The sequence below is a fragment of the Eleutherodactylus coqui genome, chromosome 6 (assembly GCF_035609145.1).
Source record: "Eleutherodactylus coqui strain aEleCoq1 chromosome 6, aEleCoq1.hap1, whole genome shotgun sequence".
Lineage (NCBI taxonomy): Eukaryota > Metazoa > Chordata > Amphibia > Anura > Eleutherodactylidae > Eleutherodactylus > Eleutherodactylus coqui.
This window is the reverse complement of record NC_089842.1, coordinates 175,785,666-175,803,014: the sequence shown is the minus strand read 5'-3', so window position 1 is coordinate 175,803,014 and position 17,349 is coordinate 175,785,666. Positions and strand designations below refer to the sequence as shown.

Genomic DNA, 17,349 nt, shown 5'->3' with positions numbered 1-17,349 from the left:
CAGGACCCCAAAACATGGGCATCCGAAGAAGGGCCCATACACATGGGTGTATTTTTCATCCATATTTTTTGTGACCTAGCACACGGACCCATTAACCCCTTCAGTGGCAGGTTTATTATTACCATGTCAGTGGAGCAAGCCCCGGAGATAATTCAAAGTGGCAAACGTGTACAGTGGCACAATAACTGTGTGTCCTGGCCAGCATTTTAGTACTAGCGCTGTCCACAGAAATCTTCCAGGGTTTACCTGCATGGTCAGTGCAGCAAGCCCCGGGAATTTTCCGGGCGTGCCACTAAAGGGATTAAAGGGAACCTGTCATCACGTTTGAGTGCTGTTATGGGAATTAACTGTTGATTACCTGGACTAGGTACCAGAGGGCACTTCTTAATTTTAAGCAAGCTGGACATGGATCTTCCAACTCAGAATGACGTTTATTCTATTCAATTTAAAGGGGTTTTCCAGGGAGAATACTATTGGTCATGGATGACATAGGACACTGCACATACGCCCGGCGCATGCGCAGTTCATCTGGCCTTTACATGGGCAGATTTGCTAGACCGAACTGCGCATGCGCCGCTAACCCCATATGTGTTATTCTATGATCAACTGCACTAACATCTTCTATGTCATCACGTCACAGCGCCTGAATGAGGCCTGAGGCTTACGAGAAATTTAGCATTATTTCTGATTATCGCCCATGTATGCGCAACAATTCTGTATACGGTTGCAGCTCCTGTTTGCGAAATCCCTCATTTAGGCCGCTTTCAGACGAACGTCCTCTAGATCTGTATTTGGTCCGTGTTTTGCGGACTGTAATACGGAGCTAATGTAAATCTATGTATTTTTGACAGCCGTTTTTTTAAACACAGTATGACCTATTTTTTCCGTATTTGCCTCCATATTGCTATTCTTTTCCTATTGGGTAAATACGGATCAATATTTGTCCAGTAGATGCTGCGAGGAATAAAATCGCTCATGTGAATAAGTTCATTCAAAAGAATGGAGTTCATATTCGTGCTTCTTGCAATGCCCAAAACGCGTGTGAGATTCCCGCCCGTGTGAATGTAACTTTACCCCTGGTTCATCTAATTCTAACAGAAGACCTGGGGGGAAAAAATCTAAATAAAACGACACACACTGAATCTAAATAATGCGCCAAATTTTCCTTCTCCAAAACACTTTATTACCAAATCTAAACCAGATGCTTTTATAACAGATTGCAAACAGTAATTCATCGCCTTTCCTAAGGGAGGAGAAATATGAAACAGATGTTTTTGTTTTTCATACATCGCAGGCCATGAAATAATAATGAACCTTGAAAAAAAAAAGAAAAAGATTAAAAAGAGGAAAAAAAATATCACGCAGGTGCAAAAGGGCAGGAAAAAGTGTTTTAGTAGCTAAAAAAAAAAAATAGAACGGCCCCTTTAAGAACTCCCATCCCATTTTACTCTATGTTTACATAACAGTATGGACGCGTCCACTCTTCACCCAGTCGCAGGGGGAGTTGGTGATGCGGAACAAATCAATCTCGTGTTATGTGTCAACGACGCATTTAATACAATGCAGCAAGGATTATTAGAGGCGTATTAGGCGGCAGTAGGGCTGAAATAAGCAGCGGAGGGGACGGTGCGAGGGGATGCGAGGAGGCCGCGGCCCTTCCGCCCCCCGCGGGTAATCCGGTGTCCTGTTGCCACGGCACTTGGAGAGCAGCGGGGTTCCATTTGTTGTCTGGAGGGGGAGGAGGAAGGAGGTCGCTCTGGCGAGTCATTCGCAGCCTCAGAGCAGGAGGGCGGGGAGCAGAGGAGGAGGGGGCAGCAGCATCTTGTACGGGTAGCGGGAGCAGCCTGTATCTGAGGAGACGCCGCACCGAGCGCTGGGCGTTAGGCTTCGCGCACCCCCGTGACCTGTGGAGTGGTCTGGCCCGGGTTGGCCGTTACCGGGACGGGCGGTTGGGCTGCTGAGAAGTATCTGCGCCACTGCTGCCGAGGATTCGCCCAGGTCTCTCTATGAAGTCGGCCGAGCAGCTCCCCGGGGGGTTGCGTTAGCGATTGTGGAGGGGATTGTGGCCGCTCACGGGGGATCCTCCATGTTTTCCCCGAGTCAGGAGGAGCACTGCGCCCCCAACAAGGAGTCCATCAAGTACGGGGAGCTGGTGGTGCTGGGGTGAGTGCTGTGCGGGGGCCATGTGTGTGTGACCCACTTCTCCCAGCTGGGGTGTGATGTCACCGCTGTTCGCCCTTTGTGTCATTCTGCTACTTTGGATCTACAATATTATTATTCTTAGACAATCTCGTGACTTCTATGGTAAAAAACCAACCGTACGGCCAACTTTGGCGCAGAATTTTTTTCTGGATGAGTTTTTAGCCCATACTCGTATTTTTTGCGTTGCTCGTGGCGCCAAAGTTGCTCTGACTGCTGCTAGAAATAATTACGGGAAAGTTTACAGAAGACGAGGAACTATGTACAATCGCGGTTCCGCGTGCGATCGCACTTGTGTCGCACCTTTTTTTTCGTGTCTGTCAAAGCTTTTAAACGTGATAACCGGCTCATCTGTCAAAAGCAAAGTTTAAATGGAGCGCGGCCGAGTCCGAAGGCGTCAAAGTTGTAGTTGATGGCGGTTCGGTCGCGCACGCTTTTTAGGTTTAATAGATGAGGTGTTCTCGCGTTCATCACCAGCGACGGACCTTGGAGTTGCGCATCGACCGTCGCTTTGTGTACTGAGTTTTTTTTCTTCGTTGGCGAAGTTTGCCGTAACTTTTCTCGAGGCGTCTGCGGGACGGTCTTTTGAGCGACACGTAAAAAGTTGCATTGTGCCACTCCAACTGTTACACTGGGCATCGGGCCTGGCGCTCTTCCGTGGAATGTGATGATCATTGTACCCCTTGGCGCTCGTCTATGGGTGCAGTGTTGCCTGGTAGATGTCCGAGTCCTGTTGATGACTGGTAGCAAAGGGGTTCTGCAGCAGCTGTGCCAGTCTACGGTAGTCCTGCTCTTCTTCTAGCCCAGGGCTGGGTTTATTTCTCCGCACACCTCTTGTAGCTGACATTGTCGCAGCGCTGGCAGCCACAGCGTGTTCTGTAAACTCCTTCCATTAACCCCTGCAGGGCCGCAGTTCCAGCCAACGAGCTGCCTGGTAACGAGCGGCGGTGAGCCTGCTGGCGCAGGCAGCGCTCGGCCCTTGTTTATATTCCTGCAGGCCTATGTAGTGTTAGCAGCCTTCTCCGCCGTCGCTGCCAGCAACCGTGAGATACCGCCTGGTCGCGGCTCAGTGCCGTCCCCGTATGACGACCTTTCATAGGAGACAATCGTGTAATGTTCACGTGTAGCAGAGCGGAGTTTGTCAGCGTGACACTCCCGATATGGTTAGGCCTCACTGTTATCTTTAGGAAAATGATACAATTGAGTGATTGTTGGGCCTCTTGTTTGCTACTTTGTTGCAAAAATGTCACCCTGTGATTGGAGGGCATTGTCTGCTAGGCAGTGGACTTGGCAGTGATGGTGCCCGAGTGTTACTGATGTACTGAGATACCAAAAACTTAGGCCGGGCGTAAAACGCTGTGAGAGTCACGCAGGGTGTTACTGCTGTGGAGCCGGCCTTTCGCCGCGTATGGCAGCGATGTTGTACTGCGCATGACGGCGTATCTAATGCACGCTGTCATGTGCTGTCTTTTTTTTGTCTACATTTCCCGCGCTGTCACATTGTAACAGCACGTATCTACAATGGAATTGCGCATGGGTGGCGTTGATGGGGAACAATGGGTTCTCTCTCTCTCTCTCTCTCGCGTAATACAACATGCTGCGTTCTTTTTTGCGCTGGCGTATTACGCAATGGATACACGTAAATGTGAGCGAAAAACCATAAGATAATGTATTTGATGTACATGCGGTAGACTTGCGCTTGTGTGAGCCCGGTTTAAAGGTTTTTCGCGTGGAGCAAGTAATCGTTGCAACAATGTTTCCTTTTAGGGTGAATGCACACGGGCGGATTTTAGTTTTGAAATCCAGAGAGGGCGACCGCCTCCGGATTCTGCAGCAAATGCCGCCTATAGCATGCTATGCAAAAACGATTCTTCATTCACACCAGCGGAAACCAATTGCGGCTTCTGCTCGCGGATGAAAGATCGCAGCATGCTCCATTGTCCTGCGGGCTCCGCACGGACAGCTTCCATTGAAGTCGATGGATGCCGTCCGATCCACACCCGTCCGTAATTGACATTGCGGACAGGCCGTGAATTCCGCAGGAAACGCAGGAGTTTGAAGAAGAAAAAAATCCGCAGTGTGCATGTTCAATGGAGAGCCGTACGGACCATCTGTAGTACAGAAAAGAAAATAGAGGTGCGCGCGGATGCCAGCCGGGCACAGGGGCGGATTCCGCTGCGGGCAGTTTCTGCGTATTTAAAAAAAAAAAAAAATTTTTTTTTAATTTTTGCTCACTTTAAGCCCCCCACTTTTTTTTTTTTTTTTTTAATACCTATATACAATGAATGGGTAAGTGAATGAATTATCGTCTCGTTCAATCTTTGGCCGTGTTCACACTGAACGATTATTCTTCAACTTCGTAAGATCCAACAATTTTTTTTCTTTTTTTTTTTTTTTTTTTAAAAGATCATTCCGTGTAAATGTACCTATCATGAGATGACTGTCTAGTGCATGAGTGTGCGGCTACCATGCCACTAACTATGACTTTTCAGGAGCATAGAGGTTCAGTGATTGGAGGCGGAGCGGGCCAATAATCTCCTGGCCACCAGCCTCCATTCACTGTAAACAGGCAGTCGTTCATAGATGAACTGCCTGTTTATTTAGGCCGATGGTCACTTGGTTTTTAGGTGAGCTAAAAATTAAGCAACTCCATCAAGAAATGTCTCGCTTATTGTCCTGTCGGTGACCAAGTGTACACGGAACGACTATTGCCTGAATTCACTGTTAAAAGTCAGGCGATCGTTGCCTTGTATAAAGGTACCTTAAGGACCCTAAGTTATATGAAAGGGGTCCTGTCATCAAAGGAAAAAAAGATTCTATACTTGCCTATACTTCTTAAGAAGTCTTCTTACCAGATCTTCACCTCACCGATCTCCTGGCTCCTCCAATCCCCTGAGTCACATCACCTACAGCCGACCGGATCTTCCTCTTCCTGTGCCGAAGCGTACATTGCCAGCATTCTGCTTCCTGCAGGTTAGTGTACCTGGTTACTAATGATATAGCGTTCACTGCCTAGCAGGGAATGCCGAATCCTCGTCAGCATGCTCTAGCACAACTGCGTATGTGCAATGTCTCGCTGCTAGTGTTTCATATACTATATGCAACACTAGTGGCGAGATATCGCGCATGCGCGCTAAAGCAGGGTGCTGAGAACTCGGCATTCACTGCTCTGCAGGAAGTGAACTGCATCTAATGGATGCTCCAAAACAAGAGGAGGATCCGGCCGGCTGGAGGTGAGGTAACCCAGGGGACTGGAGGAGCCAGGAGAAGATCGGTGAGTAGAAGATACGGTAAGGAGTCCGCGCGGATGGCTTTCATGGAAGTTAATGGAAGCTGTGTGGCCTGTGACCCGTCCGAAATTGATATTGCAAACGGGCTGCGGATACTGCGGGAAAAGCAAGAGTTGAAAAAGAAAAAAAAACAATGTCCGACGGCGAGCCGTGCGGACCATCCACAGTAGAGATGAAATTTCAATTAAGAAAGCAGGTATGTGCGGACGCTGCCAGGGCCGGATTCCACTGAGTTAAGGGAAACCTCAACGGGTCCCCATACTTTAAAATAAAAAATCAGCAGCTACTCCTATCTTCCCGCTCTTCTGCTGCTGCCTCTGGTCTCCCTGTGATGTCAGTTTGCATGCTGAGCCCGCTTACAAACAAGCTGCAGCAGCCAATGAAGGCGATCAGCGATCATGGCCGATCACTGTCGTTGGCTGCTGCAGCAGGTGTATGGGCCATCACAGTTGGCTGTAAACAGTGGAGACCGGAGTCGATGGTGGGCAAACGGGGTCGGGTAGGTGTGGGTAACTGCTGATCTTTTATTTTGATACACAGTGGTTACAGTGACAAGGTTTTCCTTGAGGTCCGTTCACACAAGCGTAACTTAATTATGTATTGCGCGCGCATAATACACGGTGAATGGAGTCAATGAAAGTACATTGGTTTTCATTAATCTATTCACATTTGCGTATATACATTGTGTAATAAAGAACGCAGCATCTTTTATTTTACTGCGTATTATATACGATGGAGCCCTATTCTTTATGGGTGTGTAATAAGCGCTGTACATAATGACATTACATATGTGCGCCGTTTATACGCACGTCACTAAGCGACTGACTGTACACTTCATGGTGGCTGTACCCGGTACAGCGGCTCAATCATATTCACTTAAATGGGGTTGAGCTGCTCTTGGGCCAACGTGACTGCTGAACCTAACATTACAGGCCTGCGACGCTCACACAAGTGCCACAGCCTCTTCAAGCAGCTGTTTGGTAGGGGGTCTGATTTGGCGGACCATCACTAATCTGGTATTGATGGCCTATCCTTAGGGTAGGTCGTCTATTTCGTAATCTTAGAAACCCCCTGACCAGCGGCGCGGTGCTCGCTAGAGGCCGTCTGACACTGGGATGCATTGAGAGCGAATACTTCGGAGGTGAGGAGGAACGCTGTATCTTGTGAAATCGGTTGCAGACATGCAGCTGAATTCAAGTCTAAGTCCAGCGATGTGGATTTGGACTCTGTTTTGGATGCGGAGATACTGTGGAATCCACGGAAATTCAACAGCAATTCTGTCCTGTGGGAACCTATCCTTAAACTAACACTCTGGGCAAACCTGATACTGTGGTGTGCTAAGTCTAGGGCAGGTCTCATTAAAAGTTGACTTTCTGATCCATGGAGGTCTAATGGCTACGCCCCTCCCCACCATCATGACAGCGGAGGTCCTGAACGGAGAGGGTGATCGTATCTATCCATCTCTGGCAGTCCCATTGAAACGGATGTGCAGGGGTCAGCGCTGCTCCGTTCATTCCAGTTCTCTTGATCGGTGGGGAATCCAATGGTCGGACCCCCATCGATCAGATACTTGTGCCTTATTCGGGATAGAGGATAGTTTATTTTTGTTGGACAACCATTTTTAAAGGGCTGATGCTACAATTGACTTTATCACCTATCCATAGGACAAGTGATACGTCTGATCAGTGGGGGTCCCAACCTTGAGCCCAAGAACGGGGGTCCTGTGTCTCCCTCTACTCATTGTTGCACCCACAGTGATGTGTAGATTGAAGGGAGTGGCAGTCGCACCCCAGGGCGCCAGTGTTCACCTGTGGGGTGCAACACAGCCCGCTGGATTGAAATATGGAGTCATTAATAGGCTGTAAGCCTGCATGGTGCACTACATGTACTATGGGGTCGGACATCCTGTATTTGTGCAGGAATAAGTACTAAGCAGCCCTCCCCTCAGTATAGGGCCTCTTTCACACGACAGCGATATCGCCGTGAGGAAATCGCACCAAAATCGCATCGGTGTTCTGTGCAATTTCGTGATTTTGTGTCGCTACGAGCGCCTTTGTAGCACTCTTATGCAGGGATTTTCAACGGGGCTTGAAATATAAGTAATAGCTATATAAGAGGTGCTGTCCGGTTCTGTCGCATCTCTCTTGAGGTCCCTGGCAGACTTCAGGAAGCGCTTGCTCTCATTGGCTGAGCAGTGACACTCAAGAACCAATAGCAGCCATTCAATGAGTAGCTACTGTAAAAGTTGCGTCGTACCGCACGAAAACCGCTTTTTAGTGCGGTCCAACACATAGGAAGGCTCCATAGGGAACCTTGGGCTACAAAACCTTGGTAATATTTGGCAACACGCAATTTTATTTTCTCGCAATGTAGCAGCCTACAAAACATCGTTAATGTAAAACGAACCCATTGTAAAGCATGGGCTTCACATACGTGCGATTTGTAGCGTCGCATCGCAAGAAAATCGGGTGATTTTTGTCGCCCTTGTCAAACCGGCCTAAGAAGGGTTGTGAGTGGCTGTTCATCAGTATCTTGCACCGGTGCAACGCTCCTCCTTTTATTATTCTGGGTGTCTGCATGTCGAGGGATCTGTGGTGTGTATATACCTGCTGTTCTATCAGTAAGTATATGGCTGCTTTCTGTGGATTTTTTCCCCTTTTTTTTTTTTTTTTCCACTCGCTTTATTAATTTCAAGGGGGCCAATGGAAATAGCCAAGCGCTTGCACTGTATCTCCGGTAGTGTTGTAGAAGATGTGTGCTACCGCCGCTTCATTCAATCTCCTCCTCAATGAGCCAACAGTAAAGGGGATCAGTGGGGGTATCCGTGATGAGATCCCCACCAACTACCCTTTTGTCGCCTCCCCTGTGTATATAGGTGCGCACAAGATGTGTGCATTGTGAGACGCACAAATATGAACCCCATTGAATTTTACAGCCCGATATTGCAGTCGCCTGCATGAAATTGGCCTCGAGGCACAGTGCATGGAACGGATCTTTAATGTGTTGAGTCCTTGTGTGGTGGCGTGCAGGGTTTTCCCGGAGTTTCCCTTGAAGTTGTACGGCACATGCCTGGCTGCTGACTGTTTCAGCCTGAGCATACATGGCTTCTGGTTCCCAGCACTTCAGACTCATTGAATTGGATATACTGTACTTCTGCGGTGTGGTCCTTGTGACCTGTCCGTCCACTGGAGCTCCCCGCGTTCTCTGCTGCCCATTGTTCAGCCGCACACGGAAATGTCTGTGTGTTCCTGGACTCTGTATCACTAGAATAACCCCAAACGGCACTAAATATAGCTGTCCTCATTAGTCAGGCGCTAGTCATCTGGGTGCTGACTAATGCTCCCACTCTGGAGGAGCAGCATCTTCACGTGTAACGTTGGCATCGCAGGGCGCCCCCCACTCCTTTCTGGAATGAAAGATTCCAGATTTGCCACGTTCTGTACCATTCCAGAGCCGGGTACCCAGCAAACACTGCAATGACCGAATATAGAGCTGCCCATCTGCACGAAGATAGTCAAGTGGTTGGCAGCTCTCGCTTGCGCTAAATGTAGCTCTGCTTATAAATAGCGTGGAGCAAAGCTGGTCATAAATAACGCTGCAGATGGCTGCTGCATTGTTCAGCGATGGATGCTAGTCGGGTGGCACACACCCTCACTTGCCCTGTGCTGGGAGTAGACTTGCACTGCCATGCGGATACATGGCCAATTCTTTCTCTGCCTGCTTCCGGATAATGTTTGGGAGTGAATGAAGTGGTTTTTGTTTTTTTTTGTTTTTTTTCCCCTCGCTCCTTGTAGAACTTTTGCAGCCTCCTGGGAAATGTGAGCTATAGATGGAGAAACGGGATACCACTCGCATATCTTCTCCCCTGGCATTCACAGAAGGTTTAGCAACATGGGCATGGTGGATTACAGGGTAGTGCTATACCACCAGGGATACATTATGGAGCTCACATCCTGCATGATTCAGTATGATGTGGGTTGGGAAGCTATCCACTCTCCTTAAGGAGAGCACCTAGGAGGTGAGTGAGGAGGCTTACAAGGCCATGCTTGCTCCTCTGGGAAATATACAAATAATGAAGATGGAACAATACCTCTGCAGCGCCACCTATTGGGTGGCAGCATTCCTGCAAGTCAATGGTCGACTCTTTAGACAAGCTTTATAACAATGATTGAGAATTGAAAATCAAGCCAGAATCCATAATCCATACAGACAGTCGTTTCGGGGTGTTTGCTCCTCATCAGTGTGCAGTTGGATTCTGGCTTGGCTAGTGAGAGGCATGTGATGTGAGTCAGGAGGGGTAGCGTTGCTCCATGAGGGAGAGCACCTAGAAGGTGACTTGTAAGGCCATGCATGCTCCTCTGGAAAATATATGCATAAAAGGTCGCCTGCATGCAGCCAGATTTGCATTGCGGAATCCGGAGTGGGTGTCCGCCTCCAGATTTCGCAGCAAATACCGTCTATAGCTTGGTATGTAAAACTGCTTTTTGCTGTCCACGAGCATAAATCAATTGCACCTTTTTAAAGCAGATTCCGCGTGGATGGCTTCCATTGAAGTCAATGGAAGCTGCTCGTCCCGAGGTCCTTCCGCAATCATCATTGCGGGATCTACCTTATCGCCTAGCTATGGTGCAGCATTATCTGTACTGCGCTGGCACATGCGCAGTACAGAAAAGAAGAATGCGGACAGATACTCAGGGGTCACCGGCCGAGCACCTGGTCGAATTTCGCTGCAGGATCCCGCATGCGGAATCTGACCCGGTTGTGTGCGGGCAAATTAAGGAAGTCGCAATAATATGTCTGCAGTGACGCCTATTAGATGTCAGCATTCCTGCAAGCTCGACCCCTTTTAATACAGGTCTATGCAACAATGATTGGGAATAGAAAACAAGCCAGAATCCATACACAGACAGCTGTTTCTGTATGTTTGCCGCTCATCAGTGTGCAGTAGGATCCTGGTTTGGCTAGTGAGAGGCCTGTGATGTGTGTCGGGAGGGGTATTATCACTCCTTAAGGCCCAATGTCCACGGGCAAATTTGACTTGCGGAATCCGTGCAGGTGATCTGCAAATCAAGCTGCCTATAGAGATGCATGAGTGTCCGGAAATGGATTAAAACATGCGGATTTGATTTGCGGACCTTTTGGTCCTGAAAACAAATCGCAGCATGCTCCATTTTTGTGCGGATCCCGCACGGACAAGCTTCTGTTGAAGTCAATGGAAGCCATTGGATCCGTGGCATACCCGCAGCTGACACCGCGGACGTTGTGCGGGAAAGCAGGAGATTAAAAAAACAACTGTACTGCGCATGTTAAACGGCGAGCTGTGAAGACCATACGCATTACAGCAAACACAGAAGTGGAGGGAGCTGTGCGAACGCCGCTGCTCGGGAAAAAATGGGTAAATATGCTCGCTGGCTGCGGGCAGTGGGGATTCCCTGCATGGAATCTGTGTGCTCTGGACATGAGCCCTAAGGAGAGCACCTAGAATGTGTGAGGAGACGTGTGCAGCCGTGTATAGCCAATGATGTTGTAAATGGCGCCCACAAACTCTTCACAGCATGATCCCACCAGAGAGACTGACTCTCTGAACAGCCTTCACAACGATGGCACTAGAAAATGTCGCCTGGGCAATGTTGGGCTACTTCCACATGTCATTCCCTGCTTGCAATTTAAGATATGCTGTCCATACGGGTACATCTGTGCAGAAACCAGCACACATACCTAGTTAGTTCCCTTGATCATTTGCAGGTCTTCCACTGCGGATGTCCGCAGGTGGAATCTGACCCGTTTGTGCGACCACGGCCTTATAGAAGCCAAACAATGGAAAAATGGAAGTGTCTGCATGGCATTTTGTCAGACAGTATAGCACAGCACTTTAGGGCTTATTCACATGGGCAATATTGTAATGTGAGTTCCGGCTGATTGCGATATGGATGGAATGCGCACGGGAAACAAAACTGTTTGCTTGAGTGGGTGCATGCACCTAAGTGATATTTCACTTGGATCGATGGTCTTTAAAAAATGGCTGCGTGTCCTAGTCTTGTGGGAGTGTGACACGGGAATAGAACATGCAATGTGCGGTGTCCCACGTGTCGGCCAGCACACGGGCGGGTTGTGTACAAGAATCCTGGGTGCAGCTCTTATCGCCTGTGTAAACGTGTGCTGCGCTTTTGGGTTGTGGACATTACACAATGTAATGTGACTTGGCTCAGTGGTTAGCACTGTTTTGCAGCGTTGTGGTCCTGCGTTCAAATCCTATTGACATCTGCAGTCTGAACCTAATATCACATGGTGTACAGCGCTGTGGAGTATGGATGCGCTATAAAAAGGATTTTCCTCCCATACACAGGCCCATGGTAGATGTAAAGGCCATTTAAATGGCTGTTATCGTCCTGCGTAATAAGGCACTAGTCTATGGGTGGCTGTATATTGGTGTAGTTACTTTAACTAAATGAACTTTGTGTTGTAAACTGTAAGGTGGTTTCACACCTACGTTGGAGCGTTCTGTCGGAGGTACCATCGCAGATTCGACTCAAAGTACAGGAAGCAAAAGCACTGAAGACAGCACTTTTTTCTTCTATCCAAAAGCTGGGCAGAAACCAAACGGACCCCATTATAGTCAATGGGTGCAGCTTTTGGAGCTGTTTGGCTCCATTCTGAGATGGACTCGTTTGGCCACAAGGATTCCCCTTTCCTGATCCCTGAATGGGGTAGAAAAGTAAAATCTCCAACAGCAATTGCTGTTTTTTGTTTGTGTTTTTTTTTTTTTTTTTTTTTTAGTCGACAATACAACTTTGATCTGCACTTTCGCTGTATTTCAGGGCAAGAAATATAAATGTCTGCCCCGGGGGACATAATTAAATTTTTTTTTTTTTTTTTTTTTTAATGACTATAGAGTTCTTAGAGTAGTATTCTGGAAAGGGTCAGCTTTTTGCATTTTTCACCCATCCACTGGATAGATATAAACTGATAGATGGTGGGGGCCTGAACAAGGGGCTCCCATTTGCCCTGCTACCAGTCACTCCTGTACCAAGCAGTAAACTGAGTGTTGGCTGTGCATGTGTAGTGCCACTCTAGTCACTTCAGCAGGGTTGACGGGAATAGCCGAGGCAATTCCACAACTCTTATTTTGTTCTGGATGTGTAGACCTGCTGCTGTTGGGGACCACAGTTTGGCTTTCTTCTTTAATATACCCCTTTTCAGATGGTTTCACACGCAGTTTTTCGTCCATGTTTAAGCCAGCAGGTAGGAGAGGTCGTCCTTCCTTTATAGTTCTCTTTGGCTTATAGTTCTGGGTTTGGCTTAAAACAAAAAACACACTTCTAGATCTGCTCATACACATAAAAGAAGTCGCCTAATTTTGGCTACTTTGGCCAACCATTTGGGAATTTCAACGTGACGATTGTTTGCAATGGCGGAGTGTGATGTCCTATTGAGCGTTCATGCAAGTGCAGGGTGTGATCGCTGGTCAACTGCAATCCTCCGTCATTGGCTGGTTTAATCCGACATGTGGCTGATGGAAAAGTTTGCACAACCAGTTGATTGGTTGACTCTGATTCCGACTGGTCAAACTCTTGATGTGGTGAAGTCTACACATAGTGGGGTTTGGTTTTCCCAAGGTACCGGGCAGGAGCAATCAATGTGTCTAGAATTGCACCACACTTAATATTGTAATGCTTGAGCTCAAGAAATCAAAATCTTCCAAAACCTTCAAGACATTTGGTTTCCAACAGGATAATCATATTCTCTGGGGATTAAGGTAATTGACTTTGTTTTATGGCCCAGAAGTATCATAGTAATTGCGCATGGTGTTGGGCCAATTTTATAATTATCAGTGTAAATAATACAGTTGGGAGCTAATAAGACTGAAAATTGTTCCTCTGAGAGGCTTGTTAACAGCTTCATTGCTAAAGAGACTGGTCTGGATAAGCTAATGTGTTTTATGACACTGGTTTTGTTCTATGAATGAGCTTTATTGGCTGCGTTCTGGGAAAGCTGATGCAGCTGCTTGATAGCCATTTTTATGAATTGAGCTCCTTGTGCTATAGCCATCACCATAGCGGCTTATTCACATGTGGCGGTCCAGGCGTCCTTGAGATTTGGGAGTTTGGTGGAGACTGTTTTAGGCCTTCTGGACAACTTTTTGACTGTTTCTAAGGTTAAAGCTAACTTTTATAGATGTTAGCTAGCAGTCAGCATGGTGAAATATAGGAAGACGAGTGGTTCCCAGGCACCTGCCTATACTTAGATGACCAATCGAATCCCAGTATAACGTGTATGGGGGTTTCCTGGTACGCCCCCACCCATTCATTGACATCAAGGACACCGCTAGAGATGTCTGGCAGTGGTCTCTTCCTGTGCAGTCCTTTAGCCGGCGTTGGACAGGTCATCAATAGAAGTCCCGGACTACCCATTTTAGATGGCCACATACCTCAGATGGCCGAATAAGTGTTTGGCCAACAGCTGATGGCTATTTCTTCTGATGCATCAGACTTTGTAGTAGTCCGGGACTTCTATTGATGACCTGTCCAATGCCCAATTCACACGGACGACTGTCAGCTAAACGACTGCACAGGCGGGTGACGTCACCACTAGTTGTCAGCGCTTGTGCAGGGCATTTAAACAGGCAGATCACCGCTGGCTTCTTGCTCAGCGCTTCACATTTAGACACAGCAAAACGTCAACGATCCAGCGACTCTCATATATATATATATATATATATATATATATATATATATATAATTTTTTTTATTTATTTTTTGTTTTTTTTGCTCAAACTGACATTGCACAATAATCGTCCTATGTAAGCCCACATGGGGGATGTGGATTGCTGATTCCAGGACCACTGTCCTTGCAGGCAAAGCTTGAGTATTAAAAGGCACAAACTTCCGTTTTTTTTTTTTTGTTTGTTTTTTTTTAAATTTACTCGTGGATACAAATTGCATATTTTGTGAGTGAGGAAAAAAAAATCGTAGCGTGCTCTATTTTGCCCCATAATCCACTCGAACGGCCTCCACTGATGTCTATGTAAGCCGTCCAACCAGGAGCCCATACTGTTAAGATTTAGTATGGGCTGTGGGTACCTGCATTATCGCTAAGCGACGATATGGGAAATACAATTAAACAAAAAAAAAACTGTACTGCGCATGACTGCCTGTGGGCCGCTGCAGTGATTCGCAATACATTAATAGCAAGTACGCAGAGTCACCAACCGGGCTCACAGCCGGAATCCGATGCGGGCCTCCCATGTGCGGAATCTGGTCCAGCAGTAGCTTAAATGGCCCTGTAGGATAGGTCATCAATAGATGATCGGGTGGCCCACCACTCGGGTTCTTTACCAATCGTCTAATTTCCTGGTACAACTGTTAATGTGGTCAGTGCTGGAAGCAGATGCTGGTTCAATTGACATCTCTGACCACATTGGCTGCATTGGGAAATCAGATGGTTGTTGGGATCCTGAGCAGCACACCCCACTGATCATCTATTCAGGCCTTTTTTTTTTTTTTTTTTTTTAATTTTTTTTTCTTCCTGAGAATAGGTCATCAATGAAATAAAATGTCCAAACTCTCGGACTCCCCCCTTCAATCCGCTTTCCACCTGTTCCTCCCCGTACACATGCATGCTTGGCCAAGCATTTGTGTTTACAGCGGAGGGAGAGAAGCTGCTGCCAGACTCTTCATATGGTGGGTTATCTCCCTTGAGAACAAAAAGCTCAGACCTATTGAAATCCAAGGTGCCTGACCCTTCTTTCCCCTGTCATCTGCCATCTGGTGAGGGTCAGGAGGTCCCCATTCACATTACATGGTTGTCCAACGTTCATGACCACTTTTAATGTCTCTGGCCTTTTTCTTGAGACCTGAGCAAAAATTATATAGACACAGATATTAGTGGATTCTACAGATTGTAACATAATCTGCAAAACTTGTGGCCAGCAGCCTGCAGCTCTTGTGGAAGTGCAACTCCCAGTCTGTTCTACTGAGGCTCCTGGGAGTTGCAGTTTCGCTGCAGATGACTGCTATAAGCAATAAAAGAGAGGGAAGGACTCTTAGGGCACCTGCACATGGTGGGTCGGACCCCGCATGTGGAATTCCCAAAGACGCGCTCGACCAGGAGACTCCAGTTTACCGCTCGCCAGTCTTCTCCTCTGCTGTGAATGTACCGGCCAGAGCCCCTCAGTACAGAGGACGTCGCGCCGTCGCTATAGCAATGGTCATGGCAGCCACGGCGTTCTGCAATGATGATTGCAGAGTGGCCGCGGGACGGACAGCTTCCATTGACTTCAATGGAAGCCAGTCTTGTGTAGACCGCACAAAATGGCAGCATGATGCGATTTCTCCCCCGCGAGCGGCAACTTGCAATCTATTTCCACTCGTAGGCAGGAAATCACGTTTTCTCATAGCATGCTATGAGCTGGATTTGCTGTGGAATCCAGCTCTGGATCTCGCCATGCAAATCCACCATTGTGCAAGCAGCCTTAAGAAAAGGAGGGAAAAAAAAAGAAAAATCATTATTTAGGCCTGACTCTCACATGGGTGGATTCCAATTGCGGAATCCGCGATCGGCAGCAAAACGTAGCCATCGAAAGACATTTACAGTACTTTTTTACTCACACTTGCAAATACGAATTGCGTTTCCTGCGAGTGCAGGAAAAATCGCAACATACTCTATTTTACTGTGTCTGGCCTCTATTGAAGCCCGACCCACAGCTAATTACGTACCCACAGCTAATTACGTACCCATGTCCTCGCTTTGCGACAGCACGGGAAATGCAAACCACCTAAGGAAAAAAAACTGTACTAGGCATGACCAACGGCAAGCCAGCGCGGTCATCCACAATACAGATCATTCAGGTACGCAGGGACACCGGCCGGGCTCACAGCCAGAATTCACTGCAAGGGCTCTCGCATGTGGAATCCATCCGCCCGTGTAAGGCTGAGCTCTGTTAGGTGCATTTTATTGGAGTAGGTTTTTGGGGTTTAAAAAGAAAAAGGAAAAAAAAAAAAACTTCTCAACTTTTAAATGGCCTCCTGGTCCAGTCCTGCAAGCTAATGCAGCGGCTATGTGCAGTTCATAGTTCACACAACTGCTCAGCCAATCAATGGCCTCAATGGTCATGTGTCTTCTCTACAGGGGTGCCTGCAGAGTGGTCATGTGCACAATGAATGAACGCAGCAGCAGCTTCCGGGACTTGACCGGTAACGCTGGATTTAAAAGGAGTGCGTGTATAGGATTTGTTTTTATGTAATCCTCTGAAACCCTCTTTACACACAATGGAAATGCTACAGCAAAATTCAGCCTCCAAAGCGCCTTCCCTCTAAAGTCATACCCGGCGGCCTCCAGTGAGCGCGGCGCTGTTGGTCAAGTGATGGCACCTGATTTTTGCACTGTGCTGATTTTGACAGTTTGCAGAAATGTTGCAGATTTGCACTTGGTTTGGACGTGCCTTTAAGGCTTCATCTTTATTAACCCTTTATTAAGTCCCAGAATGTTCCTTTCCTTACATGGAGACTTGAGTGTAACGCTGGAATGGAGAGCGCAGTGTCCGGTCTCATCACTGTGATTTATATCCCCCCTCCTCTTCAGCTAACAATGTGTTGGGAGATTTGAATATTGGCTTTTCACCCCTTCTGTCTTTTTGTCCACAGAGCTTTCAGGTCCCATCTGTGTTTCCATTTGAAGGACCAGAATTTACCAGATCCGTCTCGGAAACCCAGATTGTCAGACATCTGCAGGCAGCCTGGAGGTCAATGTGCAGCGATTTCTCTTCCCCCCCCCCCCCCCCCCTCTGTTGATCTCTGTAATAGAGAGACAAGCCCTTTATGTGCGCTGCGCCGTTCTGCTGACACATAAGAGTTCAGGAACG

At 47.6% G+C, this 17,349-nt stretch overlaps 1 protein-coding gene across 2 annotated transcripts in view; it reads left to right on the top strand.

Moving 5' to 3' along the window:
* Positions 1-1,812: 1,812 nt before the first annotated feature.
* Positions 1,813-17,349, top strand: part of PELI2 (pellino E3 ubiquitin protein ligase family member 2) — a 77,037-nt gene continuing 61,500 nt past the window's right edge. Inside the window, exon 1 of one of the 2 annotated variants that reach the window (XM_066608260.1) lies at positions 1,813-2,163. In XM_066608260.1, the coding sequence (XP_066464357.1) occupies positions 2,087-2,163 (77 nt within the window). In that variant the 5' untranslated portion in view covers positions 1,813-2,086. The remainder of the gene's footprint in view (positions 2,164-17,349) is intronic. The other variant, XM_066608261.1, reaches the window with a different exon arrangement.